Genomic DNA, 16,543 nt, shown 5'->3' on the forward strand with positions numbered 1-16,543 from the left:
TGGATAATGATCTCATGTTTTGAATTAGGTCACCAAATCCAAAAATCAGTTCATTCGTGAATATACCCCTAATTCGTCTCAAGCATTAAAGAGAAGATGACATGGTAAAAATATTGTCTTTAATGGTAATTGTAACATCAAATTTAGAAAAGTGATTGGAGGCAAATATATTTTTGTTCATTTTTATATGCAAAAAGAGCAATTTCGTTACTACTTGAGTTACAATGATATTATCTCCGAGAATCGCATTAGTTACAAAAGCCGGTGGATGTGAAGTTCAGACTTCTTAGACTTTGAATTTCCTAGCATGCTTAGTAAATTTGTCTGTTGGCTTATTACAATGCCTCCTTATAAATTTGCAATACCATAAGGGGTTATTGATTAACATAATTTTAATATCTATAATCATAGATTGATTTTCCCAGGTTACTTGTTGGTTATATCCATTCAATGCATTAACTACCGTTTGTGCATCAAGCTCAAAACACGATGTGATATTCTAATTTCAGTTGCCTACTCTATAGCCAATAACACTCCTGCACATTTCGCTTGCTCTTAGTATAAGTATCAGTTTGCATAGCTGCACTTTTCTTGTTCATAGGTACCTACAAAATTACGGATAATTTGTCATTATTAACCTTTTTATATGCTGCATCACAACAAAAGGAAAAGAAAGGATTTTCTGGTGGTATTCAATGAGTTATATGTCTCAGATCTTCCTGCATAGGCACATCTGCAACTTGTCTTGTCAGTTTCATTTTTTTCCCGGTGCTGTAATAGTTGTATGCGTTTTAAAACCCCCACTGGATTTGGACGTATATCTTAAAAGACATAGTTACAACATGCTTTCCATATTTTCCATGCCATGTTTGCCATATTCAACACCCAATCATCCACAAGATTATTCATCGTATCTGTGAACCAACTTCTTATCCAATCTGCTACATTGTTATCATTCCTATGAATGCTTTGGATTTCACCTGGAACTGTTAGCCAGATTGCCCTTGAGAAAGTACAATCCATCAGAATATGTCTTGTTGTTTCCACACATTGGTCACACATCTTACAATTGTCTCCATAGTTGAAAACTCTAGCAAGCCTTTCATTAGATGGTACAATGTCGTAAAGACACTTCCATAGGAATTGTTTTATCTTAGGAAGAGTTTCTAAACTCCATAAAACTTTCCAGAATCTTGCAGCTACCTCGTATATTGTTATTTTGATATCCATAATTTTTTGTAGGCTGACTTGACAGAAAACTGACATGTTCTAGTAAGAGTCCATACAAGTCTGTCTTCATTTGTCAATGGGATATGGATATGAAGAATGAATTCTGCATCATCTTGAGTGAAAAGTTGTTGGAAAACATGAACTTTCCATGCTTTAGTGTCTTGGTCAATCAAATCTGAAACCAGGATATATTTACTTGTTTTTCCAGCTGAGATTGCAGGCATTGGTGGTGTAGGTTTGCTTGGAATGCATTTATCTGACCATTTCTGAATCTTGCTACCATCACCAAATGAATTCACGAATAAAAGACATTATGTTGAAGATGTTCTGCTAGGCCCAGGTAGAATTTTTTTATTTTGTTTTGTAGTGCGTTGATATTGGGAAAGTAGCATTGTTTCATCAGTGCATTAGCCCAAAGTTGATCCTTTTGATTACACAAATTCCAAGCTGTCTTGGCCAACATGGCTTTGTTAAAACAAGAGAGATCACAAAAACCCATTCCTTTATTGCATTTCTCTTTACCAATACTAGGCAAAGATAGTAAGAAGATCATTTGCCATCCTTTCTGCCCCGCCAAAAATTACGCTGAACCTTTTCCATTTCCTTTATAGTTGTCTCGGGATTTTGAAAATACTCATCTGGTGTGATGCCATTATGTTAAGAACTTTTTTTTACCATCACAGATCTTCCTACTTGGTTCATAAACTTTCCATGCCACCATGTCAGTCTAGTTTTCATGTTATAAACTAGACTTGAGAAGGATGTCGTTTTCCTCCATTTAATAAATAAATTTATACCCAGATATCTCTCTTAAAGATATATTTTCTTCATTTTGAGACTTTTTAGAAGCATTCTGCAATGTCGCGGGTGTATGTGTTTTGAGAAGAGCATAGCGGATTTCTGAAAATTAATCTGCTGACCCGAGACTGCACTGAACTTATTAATAAGTTCAAGCAGATTCTTTGCATTGTGTATGTCATCCTTTGCAAACAACAAGCAATCTCTACGAACAATAAGTGTTTGTTAGAGCACTGCTCAGTCAAACTCGCAAGCGTTGCTATATCAAGCTTGGTTGTCAATGTTAGTGATCAAAACTATAAGTCTTGATTTCTAGTCTACTTATAGCTATGTCTCGGACTAGGATAGATTGTGTTGAGCTTTAGACTTCACGACGTTCATCGATTAAAGACGAAGAACTACTAAGGAGAGATTGTGGAACTTCATCAGCAAAAGGTATGTGGAGTCTGAAACTCATCTATCACTCGGAAAGTCTATTTATACTCTATCTCCTATATTTAGACAAAAGTCGTATTTCTATATAGTATTCGATTATACACATTTGATATTTCGAGCTAAGTTTAACTCGCTTACATATTTCTCGAAATATGTGTTGGTAAGCTTTCGCTTCTACCAAGTTCATCTTATATTCTTGACGAAAGTGAAAAGATGATCATGTGAAAATCGCCTGGTAACATCTTACATGATTTGTGTGATACAATCATTTGATATAGACTTGGAATGTTTCGTAATGATTATTTCAATAACTTGAAAATTGCTTTGATGCTAATAGTTCGTGAAAACAGCTATTGTCATCCTCTAAGAATGTTTCAATGATTGAAATAGAGTTTAGAACACTTAACCACAATTGGATTATGGACATAGTATGCGTACTTGCATATATCTTGATCCAAGACCGGTTTAATATGCATACCCGTATGCATACTGGCGAGGTCAGGTGAAGTCTGGGAGCCTTGGTATGCGTACCCATACGCATACTGGAAAACTCAGTTGATGTCTGGGAACTATTGTATGCGTACCCGTATGCGTACTAATTCAACTGTTGTTTTGGATGTGTGGTAGTATGCGTACCCGTACGCATACTATCGGACACAGTCCAAGTCCGGCTACTTAAGTATGCGTACCCGTTTGCATACTTGAGTGGGTTAAAGTTCTATAATTGGTTGTGACATGAACTAATAAATTTATGTAATAAGGAATTCCATCACTTGCAAACCGTGGCTATAATGTTCATGAATTGATTCGAGTGAATCAAACCGATTTTGCTTCAATTGTGTTCTTGTATACTTCTATGAGAATATAGCAATTGAACAACTCTATAACTAGTTTTGTTTGAGTCATTTGAACTAGTTGTGATTAAGATGAATACGGTTGATATGAAAGTGTTCATATGGCTAATTTCGGTTAACTATTGTTGAGCCAACCTAGTGTACACGTTTAGGTATGGTTACCCATATCTAAATGAAGGTACATTTCATTTGTGTGAATATTAATTGCTTTGTTCAAAAGCTATCAAACCCTGATTTGAAGACTATATAAGGGAGAACTCTAGCAACTGGGAAACCTAATCCCCACACCTCTTGTGTGATACTAGTTGCGACTAGATTCGATTCTCCTTTAACCTTAGGTTTATTCCAAAACCCTGTAGGTTTAACAACTTGAATAATTCATTGGTATTGTGAAGCCAGACCCAACTATTTTCTCTGTAGTTGCGTGTTCTGGTCTTACTTCTACTACCGTGATTGAGTATTATCTTTTCTAAGATTTGCTTGAGATTTATCTCCAATAGGTAAGATTAAAAGAAGTCACAAACATCTCCGTCTCATCGTTTCTGATTCCAAAATATCTTGTTTCGCTTCCATGCGATTAAGATTATTGTGAGGTGATTGATAATACTAGGATGTTCTTCGGGAATATACGTCCGGTTTATCAATTGGTTCCTGTGTACCTTGATTTATCAAAAGTCGGAATAAAACTCATAGGTATTTCTGTGGGACACAAATTTATCTATATCAATAGACTTTTCTGTGTGAGACAGATTGGTTTATCAAGTCTTCGACTTTGGGTCGTAGAAACTCTTGGTTGTAGGTGAGATCATCTAAGGGAATCAAGTGCGTGGAATCCTGCTGAGGTTTAGAGACGTAAGGAGCACAACTGTACCTTGATCAGTGTGAGATTGGTTTGGGCTCAACAACATTCCAGTCTGAAGTTCATTGGTAGTACGCTAGTGTCTGTAGCGGCTTAATACAATGTGGTGTTCAAAGCTGTACTAGGTCCCGAGGTTTATCTGCATTTGCGATTTTCGTCGTTAACAAAATTCTAGTGTCTGTGTTATTTCTTTTCTGTATTATATTTTGTTATATAATAGAAATATCACAGGTTGTGCGTTAAGTTCAACCAGTTCTTAAATCCGACCCTTGGGTTGTTGATTGAATTGATTTACACTTGGATATTGTTTTGTGATACCGTCCAAGTTATTTCTCTTATTCAACCGGGCTCGCAAATTCCTATTTGTTTGATTGCGGATTGAATTGAGAAATTGAGATATAACTCTTTGATATACTTTTCTAAAGATTGAGTCTGACTATCTAGTTGATTCGCTTGAAAGTATATTGGAGTTTGTCCACTCATATTGCCGAACGAAATATCGGGTGTGGTTATTGTACCCCCGCTTTTTCATTGTGTAACTTGTGGTGCATTTTTAGAGATTTTGATACCTTGTATTTTGTTTTCTTGTTCAGCCTTAGCTAAAGCCCTTGTTAGAACTTTTATAGTTAGCAAGAATAGATACGGTGATAATGGATCACCTTGACGAATCCCCCGTGATGGTTTGAAAGATTTACATGGTGAGCTATTTAGAAGAATTTGTATCTTTTTTGTGTTGATACATTCATGAACCAACTGACACCATTTGTTGTAGAATCCTAGTCTTGTCATAACATTGTTTAGAAAACACCATTCTACTCTATCAAAGGCTTTGCTCATATCCAGTTTTAGAGCCATGAAGCCTTTTTTAGTTTTTTTACTCTTCAGCAGTGTATTTGATTTTGAGCAAGAGTAGTGTTGTCACCAATTTGGCGTCCTGGGACGTATGCAGCCTGCATAGGTGAAATAATTTTCTCGAGGTGAAGCTTCAATCTTGTTTCCATAATCTTCGTGATCATTTCGTAAGTGGAATTACATAAATCAATAGGCCGATAATCACCAGGTGTATGAGGCAGCTTTTTTTTTGGTATCAAACACAAATTGGTCTTGTTCATTCTTCTTAACATCCTCCCTGATGCGAAGAAGATTTAAATCATCTTTATAACATCATCCTTAATAACTGACCATTAGGATTGAAAGAGGCCGGGAGGAAAACCATCCGGTCCCGATGCTTTCCACGGCTTCATACCTTTTAGAGCTTGAACAATTTTATCTTCATTTGGTATCTTCACAAGAGCGGCATTATCCTCGTCAGAGATACAAGTAGGAAGTATATCTAGAAAATCTTCATCATTAACTGGTTCATGAGTACTCATGATTCCATAAAAATGGTTGTTAAGAAGGTTTTCCAATTCTGATCCCCATCACACCAACTTCCATTTGGTTTTTGTAGCGATTCAATTCCGTTTCTTGCTCTTCTTTTATTTGCTTGTAGATGAAAGTGCCTTGTATATGGTCTGCTTCATGAAAAAGAATATCTCTATCGTTTTGCATATAGAACTCTTCTTCTCGAGTATGCCATTCATCTATTTCCTTCTCTACTTCTTTCACATTGTCTGTATTATCTGAACTAGCATTCAGATGTTGAAGAACTTTAATCTACTCTTGTAATGACTTTAGTTACTCATGTATATTGCTAAATTAAGTTCTATTCCATATGACAAAATTATTATTGTCTCTGAAAGTTTTTGCTCCATGGAATAAGCTGCAGAACCACTGAAATGCTTGGCTCAAACATTGTTGACTTGTGATTGACAAGTTTTATCCCTCAACCAACATTAAAAAATTTCTAGTTTCTAGCATTAATGACATCATTAAGAGACATATTAAAGAATAGAGGACAATAATCAAATCCTAGAAAAGGAAGATGTTTAAGACAATCGACATGAATTAGGAAAATGTATTAACCATTCAAAGTTTATAAGGGCTCTATTCAGCCTAGTATTAATTTTTCTAGTCCCATGTTTGCTGCTAGTCCAATGATATTGGATTCCATGAAATCCTAGATCAAATACACCAATGTCACAAACAGTTTGAGCAATTGTTAAGACTTGTGAAGTAGAGACATTGTCATTGATTCTTTTTTCACTATGAAGAGTAAGATTAAAGTCTCCAATTAGAATCCAGGGGGATGATATATTACATGTTTCACAAATATCTTTTATAAAACTCCATTGATGCCTTATTTCTTATGGATATGGTGAACCATAAACACAAGATAACAACCATTTTGGTTTGGCCGGGTCACTGCAAACTAAACAATGAATCATGTTTTTATCATTGTAGGATGTCTAATTGAAAACCATCTTTCCTGAGTAAACATATTCTCCTAGATCTACCAATAGATGGTACAAAGAATGAGTTTGGAAAGCTCAAAGGTCTGACATAATTTAAGATTTTGTCAGAGTTTATTTTCGTTTCTTGGAGGAAAATAATATATCGATTGAGGATCTTATTTAAATCATCAAGATAAATCCTAGCAGTATTTTTTGGATGCATATCTGTTGCAGTTCCAAGCTATACTTTCATGACTTGAATGTTTAAATGATATGAGGTAGTATAATGCTTATGATAAAGATAAGTATTATGAGAAAAACTATGAGAGTAATGAGTTGTAGTAAAAGTAAAACTCAGAGAGCAATTAATTTTATGAAATAAGTAAAAAGTTTGGTGGTATATACCTGTGCAGTTTCTCCATGATAATCTTTTGTGGCTTTAGATAGCAAAGCAAAACGATTATTGTTGATTATTACTTGTGCTATGATGATGGTAGTACTAGTATTTGTGTCAGTCTCCATAGTGATTGGTGGATTAACATTGATGTTATGTGGATTCATGGATGTCTCTTGATTGAGAACAAAGTTTCTCGTTCTTTTGGCTTGTCTTTGAGCATCTGTGGAATCTTCTTCCTCCAGCATTTATAAAATTGGATCTACAGTTCCATGTTCTTCATTACCCTCATAGACATATCTTTCCTTTTGCATTAAGGCCTCGTATTCAGATGTTGATAAGCTATCCAAATAAAAAAGGTAGGATGTATGTTCACACTTATAATCCTGGTGATCTATGAAAAATCTCTGTCACAAATCTTCTTTGGTTGTAATTACCAATGATACCGAATCCACTCCTCTTTTCCCTCAATATTTTTCCACCATCTATCTCTGTATAATGGTTTTCTAAAATTTATTTTTGTTCTTGCTTTGATTGTGTTCCCATTTCTTGGCCTGCAATTTTCCGGAGTTGTTGATATTTTCCTGCCCATAAACTAATAGCTTCATCGATAACATTGATATTCAGATGCTCTAACTTAAGATACTTGAACTGTATGTTGAATTCTTGTTGGGAGAACACGTAGTCCGTAGCTTTAGTACCAGCTACCAACTTTTGGGTAGAAAATAAGGTTTCACCAACGATACAAGGTCTATTTATGATGACTTCATCTCGCTCTTCTTCATTATTTAACCTGATAAGCATAAGGTTATGTCCCATAACACAAATTTTCTTATTCATGTATCTTGTCCATAAATAGTTGATATCTTCTTTGATGACACTCATCTTGATTTTTTTCTTTATGTATGAAATTTTATATCATTGCATGAGACCATGCTTCTGCAGCTTCATTGACAGTTTGATATAAACCTATATCTCACCTCCTTTCTATTGGTATCTCTATGGAAGCATTTATCAGTTTCCTAGATAGTTGATTAATTCTATCCGCATGACTGTTTGAACTGGTAAGTTTGTTTTGTATTGTGTGTGACGAGGCTGTAGGTTTATATAGAAAGAAAACCAGATTGATGGATGAAAAAGACAGGCTTTGGACATATATATTCTTCCAGAATATATTTGAAGATATCAAATTATTTATTCCCCGAGTAATGCTTGAAATATTTTTGAGGTTGTTGAGAATACGTGATGTTCTTCTTTTGGTAACTTACTGAGGTATGAGAATAATATTCGACTTGAGTATCCACTTTTCCATATATCATTCCGGATTGAAAGCCTGATATTTTTGGGTATGTATATGAAAGGAAAGAGATGACATATGAAGAGGCTAAATTGTACATAATGCGGGTGGTTGCGAAAGTTTCGTCCGTCACAGTGCATGATTTTATGAGGGAAATTGGGGTTTTGAATTTTTTTGAAATGAAGAATTTTTTGTTTGGTATTCTGATGATCATGATGATTATCAGAAATAGATCTACAAATGCTTGTAAGGATATGCCTCTAATATACTAGTAAGGATCACCACAACCAAGATGATGATTTGCACAACTGCCTTCCACACCACTGTTTTTGGTTTAGAAGTATGCATTTCTGAAAAATTTCCACCACTGGATACCACAAAATATTATTGGATGAAGAAACTGCACAAAAGAGATTACCACTTCATAGACAAATTAGTTCAAAGCGAGAGATAAAATAAAAATGCTAACGGGTTCATAAGAAGATTCCATACTATCTAATGTGAGAGATTCATAAGAAAGTTCCACAAGATCAAATGAAAACTCTCAAAAAAACATGCGGAGTTTAGACTAGTTAATGAAGAATAGACTAACAACTATAGTTGAAATATGAGAGATTCATAAGAAAGTTCCACAAGATCAAATGAAAACTCTCAAGAAAACATGCAGAGTTTAGACTAGTTGATAAAGAACAGACTAACAACTGCATTTGAAATACGTGAGATTCATAAGAAAGTTCCACAAGATCAAATGAAATTTCTCAGACAAATATTTATTTCGAGTTTCTTTTTTTCTTTCTTTTTTCTCTTTTTTGAAGCATAGGTTTCTTTACTTATTTTTATTATCAATTATAATGAAATACACAATATTATTTAATTTATCATGGAGTAGCATATTAGTCCCATTTTCTGTACCGTGCCTGTAGGAAATCATGATTTATACTTTATTCAACCTCAAGAAGTGATACTTTTCATTTTCAACACACGATCAAAAAATACGATCGACATAATATATAATAATTTCTTTTTTCTATTTCTGTTTAAAAAAAATGATTTTACTTAATGTGCACATTACATATGAAATAAGTTCATTTTTTTTAAAATGGAAGAAGACTAATAAGTTTTAGAATCTCCATAATATTATTGGATCCTTTTGAGATAAACCCCCACATTTGGAGTAAAATATAGTTAAAGTGGGGACAATATCGAATATTATGTAATTTGGACCCAAAACGAGATAATTAGACCTTTTGTAAGATCTTCATTTGTATAAAAGTTAGGAATATTAATAAATCGAGTGGTTATAGATGTCAAAGCGTTAAAGGTGCGAGTCTGCAAGGTGGAGTTTAGTTGTACAGAATACCTTAATTATGGTGGAGCAATGGAACAACCTCGAAATTGGAGTACTTAGACCAAAAGTTAACTTATATGGGTAGGCAAAGTTCAAGGGTTTTTATGACTGTAACTAAGATCAACAATAACATACGTACAATGATTGTATATTGCTGATTGAGTTGGCATGAAATACATCTACAATGCTGCCGATCGACATGGAGTTGCGAACATTAAGGAGAATAGTGCACCTCAATATGGTGCATAATCGGCGATCGTATGATGAATGATTCGATAGATTGCTTAGCCATTCCAATATAAAACTCTCCCTCATTATTTAGTTATTCCCTGCAAAACAAAAGAATAACAAAAAAACAACCTTTACCAGAAAAAGGCTGATAAGATCTTAGCTATCACTTTCCACAACCTATAAAGTAATTCCACAACATATAAAGTAAAAAGCTGAAACCGAAACTCATACCTATACTAAATACTCAATTTATGAAACATAAATGGATAATAGTATAATCATGACTTCGCACATGAGTTAATAAATATCAACTACTTATGATCATTTGATAAAACAACCCTAAAGGTTAGATATGAAATCCGTTACAAAATCATAAGAGATATCACATATAAGATCGAAACTTATAGTTTAGTAAAACCCGAAAGTTAATTCTCATAAACCTAAAGCAAAGCAAAGAAATATTAAATTGGAACAAACAATGCGGTCGTAAGCGAAAAAATGACACAAAGATTTAAAATAAAAACTTATCGTTCATATTTATTGATATTTTGAAAAAACTTTACACAAACATTGATGTGAACCAACAATTGTATCTCATCTAGGTGAATTGTTAAGGAACAATTGAAACTGAAGACTAATTCTCCTTACAAAGCACCCATAGCTTTTAAGGTAAAACTCTACACCTATGGCCAGAGACTTTTAAATTAAAATTTAAAATGGACGATTCCACGTTGGGAAATGCTGGAAGATCGATCTTCCATGGATACGGTTTTTTCCTTTTTCCTTTTTCTCGCCAAGGTGAATTGTTAAGGAACATTCGTAGCTGAAGACTGATAAGTTGTGAAATCTCCATACAAAGCACCAATCGCTTTTAAGGTAAAACCCCACACCTATGACCAAAGATGGTTAAAATTAAAATTTAAAATGGACGGTTCCACGTTGGAAAATGCTGGAAAATCGATCTTTTATGGATAAGGGTTCTTTCCTTTTTCTCACAAGTTTTTTTTTTTTTATATTTTTTGCTTTTTATGGGGCCTTATTTCCGTAACTTCGCTTGGGCCCTGGATACCCCAAACTTTGTAACGCCCTCGATATGTCTATAACAGTATAACTTCAATCGCATCACTTTTATCATATTAATTGAAGGTTTTCAGAAACTTATGACTGAATCAACATCAAAGTCAATCAATCATATCCATGAAAGTGATGAACAGACAGGATCAGACCCAATAACTTTAAGATGCATCACATAAGCTCTCTCTGCGTCTTTCCAACTCAAATCTTGTTGTGAAGTTTATAAAGAAAAACTTCCATTAGCGTGGACATTAAAATGTATCCCTACACACAGGGCACCATAGTAGTGGAGCCTAAAGAGAAAAGCTTACTGACTCGACCCGTCCATCAACTTGCAAAAATCTTTAACACTAACGTTCTTCATTGTAGAAAGGGATGGAGACACTTCACTGCTGCTTGCTGTATATGTATAGATAGGCATGAATCAAGAGAGCTTTCATTGGTAATATATGACAGAGGATCGAATAAAATGACATAAGCTAAAGCCCTCAAATTGGACAAAAAAACATATCAATTCTCATTTGGCCATTAAAAGCATTAAAACAACAGCAGAAATAGTGCATAAAAAAGTCGAAATGTTTTGATCGAACTCAAGAAAAGCACAAATCCCATTCATTTTGGTTGTTTTACACGCTTCTTCTCCAATATACTTTGCAAAAAAACCCTACTTTTCTCAACTTTTTATCCAGTTATATTTGGAATTCACTTTAGCATCTGCCGATCTATCTAGTTATTTGGCAGCCTTCTACAGTATTACTTTTCGATCAAGCGCCGTCTATAGTCAAAAAGAAAAATACCATACCACCCAAGAATTTAAAAATGCAAACCTTGTTTATAAAATATCCAAGATACTTTGGAGGTGAGCTATCTATTCTCTGCTAGTGTCTCTCTATTGTATTCTTCTTAACAAACAAATTGTCGCGATTCATCGATCATTTATCAGTATATACAAACTGATATCATTTCATACTACTTAAAAAAGAATATGGTAAAGAAGAAAAAAAGAAAAGAAAAACTAGTTTTGAAGAGAAGTATATGGGTATCTAGATAATCTGACGAGGCGCCATTTTCTTTGGAGTCTCTCCAAACCTCTGTTTTTGCTCTGTTTTCATTTCACTTTTCCGATTGCTTTTTTGAATGTTCGTTTTTTACTTTCTCTATAATCACAAGTTTATTAAATGATTATGCGGCAAGGTAAGAATTTATTTTTCGGAAAAAAATTATGCAAGCTAAATCGTTTTTTTTTCTAAGGAGGAAATTCTTTTAAAAAAAGTAATATTAGTACAAATTATAAATAGATAAAACTCAACATGAACTTCCAAACATAAGCTAACTCTCAATTATAACTTAAACTGCCTATTATATAACTCAAATTTTCTTAAATTCTATATATAAATACATACAAATACTTATTCTAAACTTGTATAACTTAATTTAGTACTAAGTTCATTCAAGAAGAAGAAATCAAAGGGTTTTACAGAAACAACAACAAGACAACTCAAACATTTTTCTTTCAAGATGATTCCTCATCTGAACATCTGCATTTTCTTCATTGCTTATTTTTCTCCTTTAGCCAGAGCAATTCATTATAATCTAACTCTACCTCATCAACATCCAGACCCTGAATCCGTTGTTCATGATGTTCACAGGTAGCAATCGAAAACCCGGCCTCATTCTAATGTTTTGTTTCTTTTCTTCTTTCTAAATTGGTGTGCTGTGTTTTTGTGTACAGGAGAGTTAATGTATCTGTTTCGAGGAGACAGATGTTAGGTATTCATGAAAAAGACCAGCTTTCATGTATGACAGGGAACCCCATTGATGATTGTTGGAGGTGTGATCCTAATTGGGAAGCAAATCGTCAACGATTAGCCGATTGTGGAATTGGGTTTGGACGAACGGCACTTGGCGGGAAAGGTGGTCAATATTATTTAGTATCAGACTCGTCTGATCATGACGCTGTTAATCCTAAACCAGGAACGTTAAGGCATGCAGTCATTCAAGTTGAACCACTCTGGATAGTATTCTCAGCGGATATGATGATTAAGCTCAGAGAAGAATTAATTGTTAGCAGCTTCAAAACCATAGACGGTCGAGGGTTTAACGTTCATATAACAGGTGGAGGTTGCATTACTCTTCAGGCTGTAACTAATGTTATCATTCACAATATCCACATTCATCATTGCGTTCCTTCTGGTAATGCTCAAGTTCGCGATAGTCCTACACATTACGGTTTCCGGGGGAAATCGGACGGGGACGGGATATCTATTATGGGTGGAAGAAAGATATGGATTGACCATTGCTCATTATCATACTGTACCGATGGATTAATTGATGCCATAGTAGGTTCCACTGCAATTACAATTTCTAACAATTATTTCTCGCACCATGATGAAGTTATGCTAATGGGTCACAATGACAATTACTTGGCGGATTCGGGAATGCAAGTGACAATTGCGTTTAATCACTTCGGTAAAGCATTAGTTCAAAGAATGCCGAGATGTAGACATGGTTATTTCCATGTGGTTAATAATGATTTTACGCAGTGGGAAATGTACGCCATTGGGGGTAGCGCAAATCCTACTATTTACAGCCAAGGAAATCGTTATACAGCGCCATCTAATCCTTTTGCGAAAGAGGTAAAATTTTTATGAATGAGATCATTGTTTCAGTAATAATTAGGATACTGACGAGTTTTAAACTCAGATTGTTCGTCCATTAATTAATAATCGTTGTAGGTTAATTTAAAAGATGTACATAATGTTGTGTTGTTGTTGGCAATGGCAGGTGACAAAAAGAGTTGAAACTGATGAGAGCAAATGGACAAAGTGGAATTGGAAAACAGAAGGAGATATGTTGGTGAATGGAGCATACTTTGTACCATCTGGTGCAATGGGATTTGGCCAATATGCAAAGGCATCAAGTGTTGAGCCAAGAGCTTCTGCCTTAATTGATCAGTTAACCATGAATGCTGGTGTCTTGGGTGGCAACGGGTATGTTCATGTTCCTTACTTTTCATATGCATCATCATACCACCTTTTCTCTTAAAATCAAAACTAAAAGTTGTCCAAAGAATTAGTAGAAGAGTTCTTTTCTTGTTTCTGTTTTGTACTTTGTAGATAGAAGGAAGAAATGAATAGATTGCTTAAGTGTTGATCCCAAAATAGATTTAGGGAATTCTTTAGTTTTCGTGAATATTAAGGTTGTTTACGTGCAGAGATACCAAAGTAGATTTTTTGGTACACTTATGTCAGATATGTGTACTTAACAAGTAAATCTGTCAGAAACTTTGCATTAGTCATGGTCACAGTATATACTAATCTCAACAGATGTTTAGCTCCCCGTAGCAGTTTAACTACATTTTTTTTCCTATTTCGGCATAACCTTGAATCCGATCAAGAACTGATTTTTTTTTTAACAGATTCTACGATTTCAAATAGAATTCTCGCCTTTTTTAAACTTTTAGATATTTAAAGATGAAAAGTTTTTATGATTTTTTTCTTTTGAGGAGAGTCAAAAGTTGAGCCATATTTCATGTCTGGAATCCCTACTAGTTGGCCTTTCTTTTTCTGCATTTCCATTTATATTATATATAAGATAGAAAGAGCTGTAATTTGTGATGCAATGAAATTGGATTTGGTGCATCTTAATTTGGGTCCCAAACTAGAGTATTCAAACGTAGGCATGCAAAATATGAAAAATATCAAATGCTCCATAGATTTAGTTATTCATTTTGTGGGACTAGCCGCGTGATTTTTTCGGTGAAGTATGTCTCCTTGTGGATGAATCACGTCCATGGCGATCAATCAATATCTGTCTACGTCAAATCTTGATTAATGATTTGCAATCTTTCCATATTTACATTGTCCCCAAAACTAAACCAATGAGTAAAGGGATGATAATCGTTTTCATTTTTACAATAGTGGTATTTCATATCCTGGATCCAATGCCGGTGGAGGCGCTGGTACCGGTAGCGCTGGTGGTGGAATAACCGACCCTGGAACCTTTGTTGGACCAAATCCAGGTGGTGCAGGAGGCAATGTTGGTGATGGGACCGTTGGCGGTGGTTACACTGGTGGTTATGGTGATGGCAGCGGTGCTGGTGGAACACAAGCTGTAGACTCGAGCATCTTTGGAATGATATTTGGAAACGGGGCGTCCTGCCTATTACCTCCACCCTCTATTTTCCTTTCTTTTATGTCTTGTTTTTTGATAATTTTGTGTACCTACCAAAATAATTTTATATTTTTATTCTTATGATTAGTTTAATTAATCAATTAATTGTATTGATTAATTAGGAATGTAGAAGCAAAAATATAGAAGAAAAATAATTTATAATTTAAAATCATTTACACCTTCCTCATTGTCATTGTCCAACCACACTTCATAATTCATTGAATTATTGGATTCGTCACTATTTTCTTCGCCATTATGGAGCTCAGGAGCTAATAATTAACGAAAATTGTCGCAAAAACCAATAATTCAGCGCATTTTCCCTGTTCTTTGAATGTGAAAATAGAATTTTGCCATCTCTTTAGTTAAAGCTACTAGTCTTTTAGTAGTTTTCCCTGTTTGTTCTCCCTGTAATCTCATGTGCCCTTTTTTTTACTCAAAAAATATATATTAATCTTTTTACCTATTAAAATAAATAAATTTAATAGAATTTTCCCACGAGGTTAAAATTCAAAGATGAAAAATGATTCCGCCAGGGATCATGTCAATTCAATCGATATCAATCCTTTTCTTTTCATTTATGCCATTAGAATTCTATTTTCTATCTTATCAACTCCGACTTTTAAAACTTTGGATTCATCACAACATGTCAACATGGAGCATGTGCTGTGGATGCAAATTGCTCAACCCCATCTACAAACCATCTAAAGGTTACCTGAAAATCATTTCTTTGGACAAGACAATTCCTGGAGATAATAGTGTTTTGGATGGGAGATTTCATGTGCGTTTGCGTTCACACTCACACCCTTTAGCAGATGGTTCTAGTTCTACCAGATTCACACTCCCGTGGAACAATTATTTTGCGTACTTGAAAAATGCTAAATGCAAGTCCGTTAATAGTGAAGCATAGTGCAACTTTCACATCGAACTGTGGATATAGACTCTCTTTTTCTGTTGGATTAATTATGTTTCTCATTCAAATAAGTTTTACAGATTTCTTGATTTTCATAATTTCTTTCGATAAAAAATTTCCTGCAGATATGTATGTTTAAGATGGGACATTTTATTGTGCATTTGAGTCCACATTTACACTTAATAGCAACTTTTTTTTCTTTTAATAGGCCATATATGTCTGGTTTGTTTTTGCCCATTGGGCTACATTATGAGCACCTCCGTTACCGGTGCGGTGAACAAAAATGAAAAGAATTTTCCTAAATCTAGAGATTAGGTATTCAATGTCAGAAAACAAAACCTGGGTTCTATGGTTCCCATTAAAATCTCTTCGATTTATCTTCGGTATAATTCCTTCGGCATCACTTTCAATCACTACTTGTTGGTCTTTTCTTTCCCAAGTTTTTTTCATGGCTTTTTTGATTGTGCGTATCTCTACCTCTTCTGTAGAACCATAGGAAATATAGATCGCTTCTGCAAGAATGAATTGGTATCTATGACTTCTAATAGCGAACCCTCCTCCTTCATTCACTGAATCAATGTTCCAAGCCCCATCGCAATTTATTTTA

General features: G+C 34.6%; 1 protein-coding gene across 2 annotated transcripts; it reads left to right on the forward strand.

The window, feature by feature from the left end:
* The first annotated feature begins 11,742 nt into the window (after positions 1-11,742).
* LOC113338960 (probable pectate lyase 12) lies at positions 11,743-15,213 on the forward strand. 2 transcript variants are annotated; one of them, XM_026584352.1, is made up of 4 exons: positions 11,743-12,502; positions 12,586-13,489; positions 13,638-13,843; positions 14,774-15,213. In XM_026584352.1, exons 1-4 carry the CDS (start codon positions 12,372-12,374, stop codon positions 15,108-15,110), a joined length of 1,578 nt encoding a protein of 525 aa, XP_026440137.1. In that variant the 5' UTR covers positions 11,743-12,371; the 3' UTR covers positions 15,111-15,213. The 2 variants fall into 2 exon arrangements, with proteins under 2 accessions (XP_026440137.1, XP_026440138.1); XM_026584353.1 differs by having other exon boundaries at positions 12,372-12,502; positions 14,875-15,027.
* Positions 15,214-16,543: the final 1,330 nt, after the last annotated feature.

The sequence above is a fragment of the Papaver somniferum genome, unplaced genomic scaffold, assembly GCF_003573695.1.
Source record: "Papaver somniferum cultivar HN1 unplaced genomic scaffold, ASM357369v1 unplaced-scaffold_19, whole genome shotgun sequence".
Taxonomy (NCBI): Eukaryota; Viridiplantae; Streptophyta; class Magnoliopsida; order Ranunculales; family Papaveraceae; genus Papaver; species Papaver somniferum.

What these genes read in the sequence shown, in the direction of transcription:
- LOC113338960 (XM_026584352.1), top strand. Translation starts at nt 12,372, where the DNA reads ATGATTCCTCATCTGAACATCTGCATTTTCTTCATTGCTTATTTTTCT. An exon ending in GTTGTTCATGATGTTCACAG is followed by an intron (nt 12,503 to 12,585) that starts GTAGCAATCGAA and finishes TTTTGTGTACAG; the next exon opens with GAGAGTTAATGTATCTGTTT. An exon ending in CTAATCCTTTTGCGAAAGAG is followed by an intron (nt 13,490 to 13,637) that starts GTAAAATTTTTA and finishes TGGCAATGGCAG; the next exon opens with GTGACAAAAAGAGTTGAAAC.